Genomic DNA, 15301 nt, shown 5'->3' on the forward strand with positions numbered 1-15301 from the left:
ATTAATAGATGTTGTAATAGTTTATGGGAATATAATAAACATCTGTAGGAATGGAAACATCTGGAGGAGAAAGGAGATATGAGCTGAAGCAGATTAAGAGAAGGCAGCTAAGGGAGGAAATGCTGCCGTATGATTGCAGTCAGAGAAAGACACAACTCCCTCAAATTTTCAAAGTTGTCATGAAAATCCAATTGCTTGTATACAAAATAAGACAAAAGCTGCTGAAAATCCACACTGCTGATTTGTCTCAATTGCTGTTCAATGGATTTCACACACAGCTTACAAAATTATTGTCTTATACCGTTATCAAAAATTATTTTTTGTTAAGAATATGCAGACATATCCGATATGTTTGATCTGATATGGCCATAGAGTGTCATAATGAAACATATAATTGTAAGGGCTGTGCGGTTCTGTATCCATCTAATCACACTTTTCTCATCATCAAGCTGTTGTAATGAATCAACCTGTCCCCTCTATCAGAAAAAAGAAAAGAGTTACCTTTGAATTAAAGAAAATTATAGTTGAGAAGGGATGGGGCAAGAGAAAACAGAATAAAACTATTATCTAGCCATTATCTAGTTGCGCAGAAACTTATTTTGTTGAAAGTAATACCAGCCAACCAGATCTTATTCTATCACATGGAGTAGGTAGGTACCCAGAGGTTAAAGCAACAGACCTAAGAACAACATCACATAAAATTTATTTACTGCTTGGGAAGAGGTAAAACCAGAGTCACAGCCTTTCATGGTTTAGCACCTCTACTTTCTTTCCTATAACAACAGCAAAAAACTATCCATCTATTTTTTTCAAAATAGTTTTGAAATTTTTTCTTTTAATCTCCACTTTATAGATTTCATGTCTTTTAAAGAAGACGATTTTACGGAAAGATAAACTGTGGTGATTTTTCTGAAGAAGATGTGGTTAATTTTCTTTTCAGAGACTTAATGTCCAGTGTTTATCTGATGGGACAGAGAAACCAGGAGATAATATGAAGCCTTAAACTAGAAACAGAAAAATAAAGTTAGTAGTTGAATGAATGTACTTAAAAATCTGTTGTCAGAGAGTACACCTAGTGTAAAATATATACATGGAAATCACTTTCTATGCTGGATCATTTCAATGTATAATTTTGGTTACAAATGCAAGGAAAACAACTTTCTGTTTTCAGAAGATCCTATTTATTACCCTATGTTCCAAATTAGAATATTATTCCTTTTCTGCTCTATGAGTTTTCTATTTTATTTTTTAAATGGGAATACAAGAATTGATAAATAAATTCAATAAATTAAAATCTGACTTTATCAATTTAAGCTTTATACTTAGTTATATATATGAGATTATATCATTTAAATTGAAAAATTACTCCATAGTGAAAAGAAAATTAAGTTTCATCAGTAAGAATACAAAATTATCTTTTTCTCTAAATAAAGTTTCAAAAATATTTCATTTAATGAAATAACATTTTGGAAAAACTTTCACATTATGCAAATTCTTTTTCCATTGCAACAACGTGTAATCCTACAAGTAAAACGCCTTATCACCACTATCTAAATTATTTTATATATATATACTTGGGTGTTATATTTTATGCTATTTAAACATCAATCTTGAAAGCTGTTGGATGTTCAAGTTATAAAGTGTCATTTGGAATCTACTGTAACTACATCATTTGATAGTAATGTGAATTGTTACTGAAAATATGTTAGAAAGATAAAATTATAAAACAAATTAAGTCCTTGCTATGTGCATGCTTATGTATTAGTTAAACTATGGTTACCAATAGTCTGAACATGGATGAAACTTCCGCAGAATCAAGCTGAAGGAATGCATGCTATTAACAAATGGTCATGGTCTAGAAAAAGAAAAACTATTACAACGCATTTTGTGAGGAATGACTACACTTAATCAGACCAAGAGTTCTTCTAGACAGCATCATGTAACCTGCACTGGTCATAAGCAGATATTTGACAAAAGAAAGAACTGGACAGCTGTAATTTATTTAATTACAAAGGCAAGTAACCTCCTAAAAATCCACCCATTTCCCTCTCAGAGAAATTTTTAGCCAAGGATAGCTTAAGTTATATAGAGAATAAGGACATAAAATAGCATCCAATTTTACTATGAACTCATTACTAGATTATGTGATCAGATGCTGCTTTCCACACAATTGTACTGAAGTGATGTAAGAAATGCTTACAAATTCTTGATTTCCTACACAGCCCAGACCCTTTCTTTGCCTGTATAACTCCTTGTCACTTGCAAATTTAGAGAAAAACTCACAATTGGCAATAAAACCTGTAAATCAGTCTTAATAGAGATCACACAATAGCAACTCTGCATACAGACTGATAGAAAGATGTACATGCTCAGAATTAATATGTTTCTGATTTGATTTTCTCTCTCCTGTGCTTTGGCTGCTCAGAGACCAGGCATTATTCTCCATTTGCCTCTGAAATGCTATGTGCTCTCCCTCAACAATCAACCATATCCTTCTGGGCCAAAGCAGCTTGGATGAAATTGTCCCAAAAGCTGGATTCACCTACAACTGCTGGCTGGATCATTCTTTTGAAGTGTTTTGGGGTTTTGTTGTTTTTTTTTTTTTCCCTTAGCTTTATGTGCCTTTGGCAGTCCAGTTTCTTGTTTGCATTTATATGCTGCTGCTGTGAAGGTGATTGAAATGACAATCAGAGAGAGCCCAACACATTTTTACTAGTGAAGCTAATGTAAAATAATAATTTCCAACATGAAAAAAAATCTTGTGAAATATATTCCTCTATCTGGATAGGCTTTCTGATTTCTTTTGTCATCTCTAAATTTAAATATGACATAGTGAAGAATATTAAGATATTATTTTGTTATGCATTACTTTTCACATTGCACTATCATTGGTGATTCATTATGTTCAATTTCGTAAAATTTTGAATAGCGTGTGAGTTGGAGTTTGTCTGACTGCCCAAAAAAATATTTTAACAAAATAACTACTTCGCTAATTAACTACCCAAAAAACCCAGACAATACCTGAAAATTACAAATCTTTTAAGAAATATTAGTAGAATACATTGAACATATATGGTACAGAAAGTAAAGCCATGTTAATGAATGCCCAGCCTTCCTCCACCTCACTGAAACTTTAGCCCATTAGAAGCAATCTTTTACTTCTGAAATATCCCTAAGAAGGTGAGCCATTGTAGCTGTAGACCTTGACACCAATAACCATCTAAACAGATGACTGTTCAATAGACTAAGAAGAATCATCAAGAGAAATCATTTAAAGGGGTCAATTAAAAAAAAGTTTAAATTAAAAAAAATCGTATAAGCTATGGAGCAAGAAAACAGTCTTTCCTACTCTGTTTAATAGAGAGAAAATTATGCAAACGCAAAAACAAAGAACAGAGTATAGTCATATTAAAAATCCCCCTTCCCCCTTTTATGGAGTTCATACAGGACTTTAACAACAATTGAATATTAAAATAATACTTTAATCATAAAAATAATACATAATCAGCCATTGACTCACTTCCTTCTAGTATAATGGATAAAGTGTGATTAAGGGCTTTGAAACAATAGAAGGACACCAAATTGATTGAACAATGAACCTCTGATAGAGATGAAAAAAGAAGCATAGGTGGTAGAAGAAGAAACATTTCAAGGAAAGAATACTGAGATATCCCCTAACTTTTCAGGCATGGCACCAGTAAAGCCAAAGCTTAACTCAGGATGAACCTGGCAACTGAGATGAAGGGTAACAAAAAGGTGCGTCAAAGAAAAAAAATAAGAAAAAGGTAAGCATGGGCTTGCTGGTGAATGGAGTAGCAAACCAAGTGACAAAGGATGTGTAAAGCGCTGAAGTATTCCAACCCTTCATTTCCTTATTCTCGTGGCAAGGCCTGTTCTCAGGCCTTAACTTGACCAAAAGCAAAGTTTTGAGAAGGAGAAGATACCATCCACTGTGGGGAAAGATCAAGTTAGGTTTAAGTTCCATCCACTGTGGGGAAAGATCAAGTTAGGTTTAAATTCCTGGAGCCACATAGTATTAAGATTTTTTTCAGATTATCCTTTGCTTGAAAGGAACTGTTTCAAAATACATATTTTAAACAATAATTCTACTTTCCTAAACTAAAAAATACATGCACACATAGACTATTCATATACAATTTAGTAACATCTGTTTCCAGTTTATGCTATATAGATAATGAAGTAATTAAATTGAAAAATTAGAAATTTTACCATTATTGATTAAAAGAGCAAGCAATTGATCAAAATTCCAACTTCTAAAAAGGATTTCAGAATAGTTAATGGACTGGAACGTACACAGTACCTGCTGTCCTCCATGTCCTCCACCTGGGCATCAAATTTAAATAATTCAATTAATGCAAGACATATGTTTACAAAAACCCTTTTATTTGGGATATGAGGGGCTGGAGCTAATTGTGTCATCTGAAGTTATCCTCAACTACTATCCTCAGTTACTATTATGCAAGTTAAGTGTTCTGATACAAGAACTGCCATCTTCACAGCTTCCTTACATCTCTTTAGCACCAAGAAAATGCAGCTCTTGACCAACAGAATTACTTTTATATTGTTCTCCAAAATTATTCCAGGATCCATATAGCACTATAGAAATTATGGACGCCAGAATAGAAGAGTCTCTTAAAAGCCAAACCTTACAGCCCACAAACATTGAAGCTTCTAGCATCCACTTAACCTCCAAAATTCCCACTAATTTTTCCCACTGAGAAATGTGCACTTAAATGCTGACTCAGTTTCGGTTTCCACAATAATCAAATATGTTTTTCTTCACAACAGATACTGCAGTCGAAATTTGATGTCACTGAGTCAGTATGATACAGGTTCAATGTGAGTCTGGATGCATAACAACAGTATTGTACTTACCTCCTACTACAAAAAATTTAAAACATTCCAAGATCTGATCAATAAAATTCTCCTTGATATAGCAGGCTTAGTTTAAAGGTTGAGATAAATGTAAAGCATATTTTTTCCCCAAGGTCTATCCTCAACTCACAGGTAGAATAAAGCAGACACAGAAACAGGAGTCAAAAATGTTCAGATTCTCTTCATAGTTTGATTTCTGGCTTGTTCCTTAGCCTTGGACAGTTGCATTTCCCATTTGTGTGCAAACTTTCCTATGCACAAAATGAAAATAACACAGTTTTCACTAACTGGAAAGGTTATCCAAGGGTATAATGAAGATTTTCTCATGTTTCCAATGCTTTTAAAATAAAGAAATGAGCAATAAAAACAAGAACTAAGAATTATTGCGTTGCTCTTCATTATTCTTTACTAGCAGGTGACTCAGGGAACACAGATGCTGCTGAAGAGAGCCTAGACTCATGAGAAGCTTTCTGAGTAAAGTTACTACTTGGTAGGTTCAAGGTCATAATTCTGAATTAAAAAATAAATGAAATAACAATTTTTCCCTTTTTTCTTTGTCTTTCTCTTCAAGAAGTATCTAAATCATAATTCTGACTTATTTTCACTACATACACTATTCTACTGAGTTGCAAATAAATAAACTTGAAGAGTAGATTTTCTCAGATTTTATTTTATTGTGTGTTATTCAGCTATGGTCAAATCTTATTGCTTTTGTGATCTCTTACTAACACTTATTTTTTTTTAAACAATTATAAAAAATTAGCATCCTAGCTGTTCTTTTAAAAATAGCTTGCTGTTATAGTAAATTAATAACAGCAAAATTATGGCTCAGGATTCCTATATTTCAGTTTCTAACATTTAAAAAAGCTTTTCTTGCTCCGAATACAGAGGACAAAATCTGTCTTTGAGGTACTCCTTGGACACAAAAAAGACAATGTGCAAACAAGTGATAGGCCTTAAGACATTTAGCTTGAAACTAGACTCTGATTCTGTCTCAGAGTATCAAACTTTCAGTAATCATGCTAATAACAATTTGCTAATATTTCTTTTCAAAAACAGATATTAAAAATCTTAAGTTCATCTTGAAAGGGTCTGGGGATAATTTTAAATCAAGTTTTTATCTGATTTCCAGTATAGAGAGTGTTGATTACCTCTTTAGTGGATAACAAAACGCAGAAGTTTTAAGCAATATAGTAACTTTCTAATCCACAGAACTTAAATTAAGGAAAAGCATAAATTAAGACAGAAAGAACATTGCAAAAAAGATACTTCAGAAATTAGCTGTCATGTAAATTGTTCTTGTAGCTCCCTAGAGTTTCATAAACACAATAATATGCCCACTCTGAGTTGTACATAAGCAATACTAAAGCAATTTAAAATAGATTTTATGTTGTGCAATTATAATAATCTCTCTCCAATGATGTTTGAACAAAGACTAGGATAAATAGTAGGAAGAGACAGTATCCATACCAAATCACAGATAACTAAATGAAACACCAGATTATTTTAGGTATTTTTGTTATGAAAGCCTTTCTAAATACTTTTTGATTACAAAACAACTTTTTGCTTTCAGATAATGCTTTTAATGAAATCTTCAAGTGTTTGGTATTCTCTTATTTCTGGAGTTTACATGCAATGAACATGACATTTTCCATCTAATTTTGTCAGTCACGTGTTACAGGGACACAACAATCACCGCAACAACTGGGATAGTCCTTTTTCACTGAAAAATATATTCTTAAAAGGCAAATCAAAGAAATACTTCAGTCCCTGACACCTTGGATCTGTACCATGGAAAGAGAAGGTATATGTGCCATGGTCATTCACAATGTTCAATAGAGGCCATGTCCTATTCCACCTTCTCATAAGCATTTCTTCTTTGGATTAAGACAATGTAGAGATTGTTTCCGAACAAAAGTGACTGAATAGACTTCCATCACATTTCTTGGAGCTTTGGACAAATCAATACCACCATTATAAAGAGATTTGATCAATTCCCCTAAACCACCAGTACAAGTGTTAAAAAAAAGAAATCAAATATATAGTATCACACATGCTACATAATATAAATATTTGCTAGAGTATTGAATCAGGGTGGGAGCTCTAGCTATTGGTCAAATACAGAGATAAGGAAATTTTTAAATAGTTATTATAAAGTAGGTAAGATAAAACCCTTAAATATTCTCAAATAAATAACTTTCCATACATAACAGTCCCCCATCATTTTAATACCAGCTACTTTGGAGAAAGCAAAACCATTCTACCATCAATCATTTCTTATCTGTGCATTCCATAATCAATGTCATTTTAGCTGTTGCTTACATCAAAGCCATTGGTAAATTTAGTTACAGCTATTTGAGGAAAACTGACCAAAGCATACACCACACCCCAAATGGCCAAACTATCCCAGTTTACAGTAAAATATCACATTACATATTCTATATATTTACAGGTTATTGTTTATAAAATAAAAATAAAAATAAATATAAATAAAAATGAAAAACATAACAGAAATTAAAATAAAAATAAAATTTATATTTAAATTTAAATTAAGGAAGAACTGACATATTAAAAGCAATTGTCTGCCTGTTTCTAATCTTTCCCATAGAAGATCTGGCAATTATTATATTTCGTAATTGTAAGAATGATGCCAGCTGCAGGGTCAGCCTACCAATTTTCAAGCATTTGTTCTTATAGAGCAATAAGCATTTTTGCATGTCATACTTCAGTAGGAGATATAAATTTTTTATCTTAGCACTGATCTTCATTAGAGTCTCAGTCTAACCTGTATGAAAAAAATAAGGATCTGGATCCATGTATGCATGGAATGAAATTAGAAAGAAATGGCAACGTATTGTGAGGTCTCAGAGTCTGAAGGATAAGAGCTTACAAAGTTTGAAAGATTAAGAAAAACATCACTGAAAGTTTATTTTCCAACTTTCAACATATGCTGCTGTCTGGATTTTGTTTAGTTGGGTTTTTTTTAATATAAACTTTGTTTTAATTGCTCTACAAAGCTAGCACACAACTAGAAAAAATTCTGTGACAGCCTAAAGAGAGAGAAAAAGGGAGAGAAAAGAATGGAAAGGGGAACCTGTGTATACAAACATGCATATGTGCATTCCAGGAATAGAATACATATTTTATTTCAAAAACAAATCCACTGTAACTATTTTTAATTTTGCGCATTCCAATCATTTAAATCAAAGCATAAGGGCTTTATAATGCTATTTTTTTTAATCTTTTAGCATATTCTCACAAAACCATACATTTCTAATTTAGGATGTTTTCTATGGTGAAAATCTTCTGCTTTACAATGAGTTTCTATGACCCAAATGCTCTTCTACCTTCATTTACCTACTGAAAACAGAGAATCGTCACACCCACACTTTGATTCCCTTTCCTTAACTGCACGTTTCAGAAGCAAGGGAGGTAAGCTGCATTTCTACAGATATAATGAGACCCCCTAAGTTTATGCACTTTCATGCAGATGAGAAGACAGATAAAAGGATAGCATTCTCCAGCTGTTTGGCTGGCATAATAAGCATGTAAATAGGAAATTCATAGCTGCTTGAGAGCTAACAACCAAAAAACAGCACTAAACATCCAGAGAAATTTAATTTCCTGAACAATATTCTTCCTGTATCACTGTAATTGCTCTTTAGCTAAGAAAGAATCATAAAAGCTAAAGATTTTATATTACAAAGAAAGATCAAAATTACAATTGCTTTGGCAGTTGTGTTTAGATTTAGTTTATTTGTTTAAAGAGCCTAGCAGTTCCATTCAATCTGTCTGTTGTTTCCCTGTCACTCTCAGAATAAATCTTGTTTTGTCCAGCTTCAAAACATGTTCCAACCAACCACAGGAATAAATTGCATAGACAGGGTACAAAGCTATCTCTTACTGCTGAGGAGAGATTCATACCCACAGAGAAGCCTCTCAAAGAAGTAATCATTCTCTGAGTACAGTCGATAGCTACGCATAGTAACCACAATGTTTTCGATTTGTTATTTGAGTAACCTCAGAAGTGTCTTTCTCTGGTATATTTAAATCCAGCCTAGAAAATAAGAGTTTCCAGAAATTTATAATCACTTAGCTACTTTCATCAGACAATATTTTTCATTCTCCTTTCTAATCTTTCTGATGTATCACATCAGAATCACACCTTTTTTTTTCTAGTCGTTACTAGAAGCATTGCACTTATTTTTCTTCCATATCTCAGACAATCTTCTCCACAGACTCCATGGATAAAAACAAAAAATAAAGACACCAACCTATCTACAAAACAACACTAAATTTCATTACATTTAACTCTCCAAATAATATTTTCATTTGTAAACAATTTCAATGTTTACATGTTTTTGTGGATGTAGTCAGTATTTCTATGAGCATATTTCAAGAATGGGTCTAACTTCTTCAAAAAATAAAGGAATTTAGGAGGAAATAAGACATAGGAATTGGTATTAAATTCAATGTTAATATTAGCTGTCTTTTTGGCTAAGCACACTAATGAATACTTATGGGTTTACTCATGTACTGCAAGTCCTATTCTTTCATAACTACATTGTTCAGAATATTCTCTCAGAACATATGTTCTAAAATTCTTAAGTACTTTATTTTAGCTCTCAGAGTATTCATGTTAACTTTTCCTTATATATTATCATGTCACCAAGCACCTATACTGCCTTCACCATTGTAAGCAAAACTTTCATACTAAACACTTTATATTTTGGAAAATAAAGACAGAAAATAGTATGTTATCAGAAAATATAAGAACTGGAAAGTTCACTTTCACATATTCTATAAAAATTCACAAACTTAATATGAAGAAACTACAATATAAATCACTATAACCAAAGAATTTCAAACCATTTATGTTACAAATAATGTAGACATATAAGACAGACAAAATCCCCTCTGGATTTCTTGAAACTGGTTTTGAAGTAGTATAATTTTTTTTTTAATTATGTGTATAAAAAATTCCTTTTATCCTCTACTTCTACCTTCCCTTCATCATCACAAATGGTTAATCAAGCCTTCAGAAACCTTCATTCAGAATATGAAGTATTAATAATGTTCAGAAAAATCTTTTTTTAGAGTTTGTTCTACTAGATATGACCAAAAGCTTTACAACATTTACCAAGTGTCAGGCACAAATTTACAGACATTTTATTCAACTTTTTCATTCAGTGGCTTTAGAAAATAAATAAACTTTTCTCCTAGAAGAGAATTTCCTGCCACAGGACATTTTGAATAAATAAATTACTGGATCTTACCTGCTGGACTCAGCAGCTGTAATGGCAATCAGAGGAGGTATCCTCAGTGGAAGAGTCATGGGCCTTGGGATAGTCTCGTTATCATTCTTTTTATCCCAGTCTGCCTGTTCTAACTGCCTAAAAGCCAGTGGGGGAAGCTGAATGTTACGGGACGATAATCTCCGCACCAGATAGGGCTCCATTCCTTGGGAAGGCTCTTCATCCTCAGTGCTGTGGTGCAGAGCTTCTTCTGAAACCTATAATAAGGCAAAAAAATATCCACCATATAAGAAAACATTCATAACACTAATTTGATAACTCTTTTATTTCCTTTCTGTAACTTAGTTTCTAATAACTACTATTTGCACTTTAATAAAAGGAATGACAAAATATTGTAAAAAATTTCAAGGATTTAAAGAATCTGTGGTTTTAAAAGCAAAGAGAAAGTATATTTATCATGGGATTAGCACACTGCTATCTAAAATACTTATTCATACCTCTATAGAGAACTAAGGCTTTGCATTAGACAGATTTCTTTCCCACAATATACATGCTTCCCTACAAGTTATCTACCTTTTGGAAGAACTGAGGGTCCATAGACTGATAATAAATTAAAAAAAAAAATAGTAATCGGAGATTTAAAACTATATGCCTCTTGACTAAAAACATGAGAAACTTCATCTTCTATTTTCTCAGGTGTGCCAGCTCCCATCTTTCTTGCTTACAATAATTTCATGCTAATAGTAAGAGCTGAACATTTAAAGCAACAACCATAGATCTTAGAACCTCTGAAGTTGAGGCCCTAATTAAATCTTTTGTTTAAACATTATTTTCAATTTAATCATCTAAAGAGATGGCAACATTCTCTGGGTCAAAGAAGAATGGTAGATAATTCAATAAAGAAAACTTCAACTGGTAATGATTTAAAGGGGAAAAAAATTGCTCTGAAAGTTTCTGAAATTTTTAACAAACAGCTGTTTCTCTCACCATTATGAGAGAAAATTCTCAAAAAGTTTACTTTTTGGAGAGAGCTTTGGAGTTTGGTGGTGGCTCCGGTGAGAACAGAAGTTATTGCCACGTCTGATAGAGCCAATACCAACCAGCTGGAAGATAGACACATTGCCTAGCCTATCTGTAGTGGTGGCAGCACCTCTGAGATACCTTATTTCAGAAAGGGAAAAAACTCTTGAGCAATTGTAGCCAGAGAGGGGAATGAGAACATGTGGGAGCTTCAGTTCTACAGATGCCCACATCAGAGGAGAAGGGACAGGAGGGGCTCCAGGCACCGGAGCTGAAGTTCCCCTGCAGCCCATGGTGCAGCCCATGGTGAGGCAGCTGTGCCCCTGCAGCCCATGGAGGTCCCAGGGGATGCAGAGATCCACCTGCAGTCCCTGGAGGAGACCCACTCTGGAGCAGGTGTGTGCCTGAAGGGAAGCTGTAGCTCCACTGGAAACCCCTGCTGGAGCCGCTTTGCTGTCAGGAATTGTGACCCCCACGGAGAACCTCTGCTGGAGCAGCCTGTTGCTGAAGAGCTGCACCTTGTGGAAAGGACCCATGCTGGAGCAGAACTGCAGCCTATGGGAAGCACTCAGGTTGTGGAGAACTTTCTCCAATGGGAGGCACCACAAGGTGGAGCAGGTGAAAATTGTGAGAAGTATTCCCCCAGTGGAGGAGAGAGTAGTGGAAATAACATGATGAACTGCCTGCAGCCCCCATTCCCCACCCTGCTGCTCCACATGGAGAGGATGAGGTAGAGAATTCTGGAGTAAAGTTGAGGCCAGGAAGAAGGGAGACGTGGTTGGAAGGTGTTTTAAGATTTAATTTTATTTTTCTCACTAACCTGTTCTGATCTGATTGGTAATATATTGAACTTCCTTGGATCAAGTCAGTTTTTCCTGCGATGATAATGGTGAGTGGCTTTTTCCTAGCCTTATCTCAGCCCTTAAGCCTCTCATCATACTTTCTCTCCCCTGCGCAGCTAAGAAGGGGAGTGATGGAGGGGCTTTGGTGTGCACTTGGCATCCTGCCAAGGTCAACCCACCACAGTAGCATTCATGAGAGTTCATTTGTACTTGGAGTTTGAGCAGGGGCTATAAGCAAATGGTTTCCAATTTTTAATCATAAAATCTTAATTAATAATTTAGCTATTTTTCTTAATTCAGCTGCAATCTAATTTAAGAAAACAAATATTATAAAACAGTATGCATTAATGCAAATACTCTGAAGGAAATCAACAGTAAAATCAATCACTGTAAAAATATGACAGGAATAATGTGTTATAGTCATCCAGGGAGAAGTTTAACTTCATGCTTGTATTTTCAGTGTGTGCATGGTGTATATTTAAGACAGCTGAATAAATTAAAAACAATAATTAAATTAATTATAGCCCTGCAAAAAATGAAAAATGCTGATATCAAAGCTAAAAATAGTGTCTCACATGGGGATTTTTGATACATTTCACCAGCTGAATTTTTTTGGGCCAACTTGAAACACCATAAAAATCCTTGAATTGGAGCCTCCGCAGTCAGAACTAGATAGCTGAACTGAGAAAGTGAACTTCCTGGGCAGTTTTTTCAATTCCCATTCAAAAATTAGCAAGTTAGAGGATTATGATCTGAATAAAGCCATAAAGAAATGGAAAAGTTCCAACACAAATATTATGGCCAAGCCTTGCAGAAATTAAATAATAGACACCTAAAATGTATTTCAATTATAATGCAAATTAAATAAATTTGTGGAAAAACCAGCCACCTATTCAAATACAAATGCTCAGGCATCTAAACCAGGAAATGTTAGTCGTAATGATTTTATCCATCTTGGGAAACAGAAAAGAAACATGCTTTGGTAGATTTGCCTGATTTTTCAGCATGGTTTTAAGAACCATTATATGTATCAACAGAATTTTAGGCAATTTATACTAGTATCCCACCATGAAATTGTTGAGCAAGCACAGCAAAAGCCATTGCTGTCATTTCCACAAAACCACTCACTAAAAATGAAAAACAAGCTTTGGAATGGCAGGTATGTCATCAGCTACATAAAATGACCCAAGCTCATGATTGCTGATAAAAAAGAAAACAAGAAACAGTTCTGCTCCTGATATTTTCTTATCTCTGAGAATGTAGAAAAGAAAAAAATATTCCTGTAAAGTGTCTGTTCATGAAATCAGTTAAATGGAACATATAAGGCTTTTTTTTTTTTTTACCTTAAAGGTCTGGAAGACTCTCTGTTAATCCCTGCCCTGTAACCAATTAACTGAATTCTAGAACACGGCAACCTTTCAGATACCAATTAACTTACTTCAACACTTTTTGTCCAGAGCAGACTCTGGGCTGGGACATTTAAAGTGTCTGTTTCCTTTTTTCATTTTTTCATGGTTGGTTAACTTAATGCTCAAGGGATCATTTGCTAGCCTTCTAATTAGCAGGCATGTTTCTTAGTTCTTATCAGTAATTGCTCATTAGTAGGCATAGATTTTTGTGCAAAAATAAGCCATGGTAATCTAATGAACAAAAGTCAGCCACCTATCATAAGATTGCCAGAAAATATAAACAGCCTGAGAGATGTCAAAAAGAAAAGAATCCTGACACTGAAATGCAGACTAGGTTTTTTGCCACTTCTCTGGAGACCACTTGACACACTGAACAAGATTGTCTACTTCTCACCTTTCTTAGCATTTTGTTAAAAATATTTTTTACACATCTCTAACAAAGTGTGTTGTGTCAACTATTGAATCATCCCTAACCAACTCACCGTAGCACATCTTCCCATTTTTTCCAATGGAAGATCAGTCTTGTGACATGGATCAAATGACTGTATTGTATCCTGAAATTTTTCCTTTCTCTACCAAGAACAAATAGGCAAATGTGAAAGTACTTATAAAACTCAGTGCTGCAGTCATTCTTCTAACAACTTTGACATGCCAGCACAGTGCTCTTTAAATGAATACTAGTCAGGGGGGAAAAGGGTACAGTGCCTTGTGTTCTTGCACTTCAATGTCATGTCCAATAGCAGAATTGAATCATAAGTTATCTGAAAAAAAGGTTAAAGTAATCACCTCAGTTTGTTTACCTGCAGTCCAGAGGCATGCTGAGTACCAAAGAGCCAGAGGCTCATTTTGGAGGTTTAACACTCTTTCTCCTAATGAATAATAGGAGTTATTACTATCCCACCTACAAAACAACTCCTTGACTCAGCTTTGTGACTCAAGACTGGCTTGAGTCAGAAGATAATAAACTCTAATAATTCTACCTACATCTGTAAAAAATAATTCTCTCATTTACAACAGAATATTTAGATGAAAACACCTAAATAATACTTCTATACTTTTACTCAGAATAAGAAATAATGACTTTATGCATTATTAAAAGATGATGTAGCAGTATTTACTATTACCATAAGTGTTCAAACAGTTCTTCTAAAAAGACAGTGGCTAGTGTCTTACACTAAACTTAGTGTTTTACAAACCAGTAATATATTTACAAAGAATAGGTGCTGGCTTGATAGTACTATTATCTGGACTCTATTTTCTGCTTTACTCTGAATATTAATAGCACTGACAATGCTTTCACCATCACCACATCTTAGTTTCTATACTGGAGAACTGATACACTTCCCATCAAGGTATGAGTGTTTTTGAGATCCAGAACACTATTTATTAGCATAGCTATTTTAGATCTAGACTAAATACACTACTCTGCTTTCAAGCAATACTCTATTTCCATTCCTACAGTCTCTTCACTTCTTCCTCACCAATAACTATTTAAATACTTTGAAAATATAACTCAAGAAAACTATCAAACCAGTAAATATTCTTGCCCTTGGATTCTCTAATTTTTATTAAAAAGTAAATGAGAATATATTATTCACAGACCATTTCAATGATGCATTTCACTGTGACTAGATTTATTGCTATTCATTACTTGCAGTATGGAAAAGGAGAAAACAATGATGATTCATAATACTAAAACCATACTTTAATAAAATTAACTTTTATTCTGTCAGGCAATTCTTCTCCTTTTTTTTTTTTTTTATGATGCAAATATTATTAGTGAAAAAAGATTCTATGTGTGTTTAGAATAATTTTTTGCTATATGTTTCTTCAAGTGGTTTAAAATAATTATACCATTTAAAATGTGATTATGCATCAG

The 15301-nt window shown here is 33.8% G+C and overlaps 1 protein-coding gene and 1 long non-coding RNA gene across 7 annotated transcripts in view; one reads left to right on the forward strand and one right to left on the reverse strand.

Annotated features, from left to right (window-relative positions):
• Nucleotides 1-15301, reverse strand: part of PDE4D (phosphodiesterase 4D) — a 527299-nt gene that overhangs the window by 363562 nt on the left and 148436 nt on the right. For all 3 annotated transcript variants that reach the window (XM_072922389.1, XM_072922391.1, XM_072922390.1), the window contains exon 3: nt 10173-10408. In XM_072922389.1, the coding sequence (XP_072778490.1) occupies nt 10173-10408 (236 nt within the window). The remainder of the gene's footprint in view (nt 1-10172; nt 10409-15301) is intronic.
• LOC121468141 (uncharacterized) overlaps nt 1-15301 on the forward strand; it is a 231237-nt gene that overhangs the window by 13399 nt on the left and 202537 nt on the right. Inside the window, exon 3 of one of the 4 annotated variants that reach the window (XR_005978140.2) lies at nt 2426-2563. The exons of the other annotated variants lie outside the window; for them this stretch is intronic. This is a non-coding gene — a long non-coding RNA (uncharacterized lncRNA). Of the gene's footprint in view, nt 1-2425; nt 2564-15301 lie in introns of those variants that run through there. 4 annotated transcript variants of the gene reach the window in all.

This window comes from Taeniopygia guttata, chromosome Z, assembly GCF_048771995.1.
Source record: "Taeniopygia guttata chromosome Z, bTaeGut7.mat, whole genome shotgun sequence".
Classification (NCBI taxonomy): Eukaryota; Metazoa; Chordata; class Aves; order Passeriformes; family Estrildidae; genus Taeniopygia; species Taeniopygia guttata.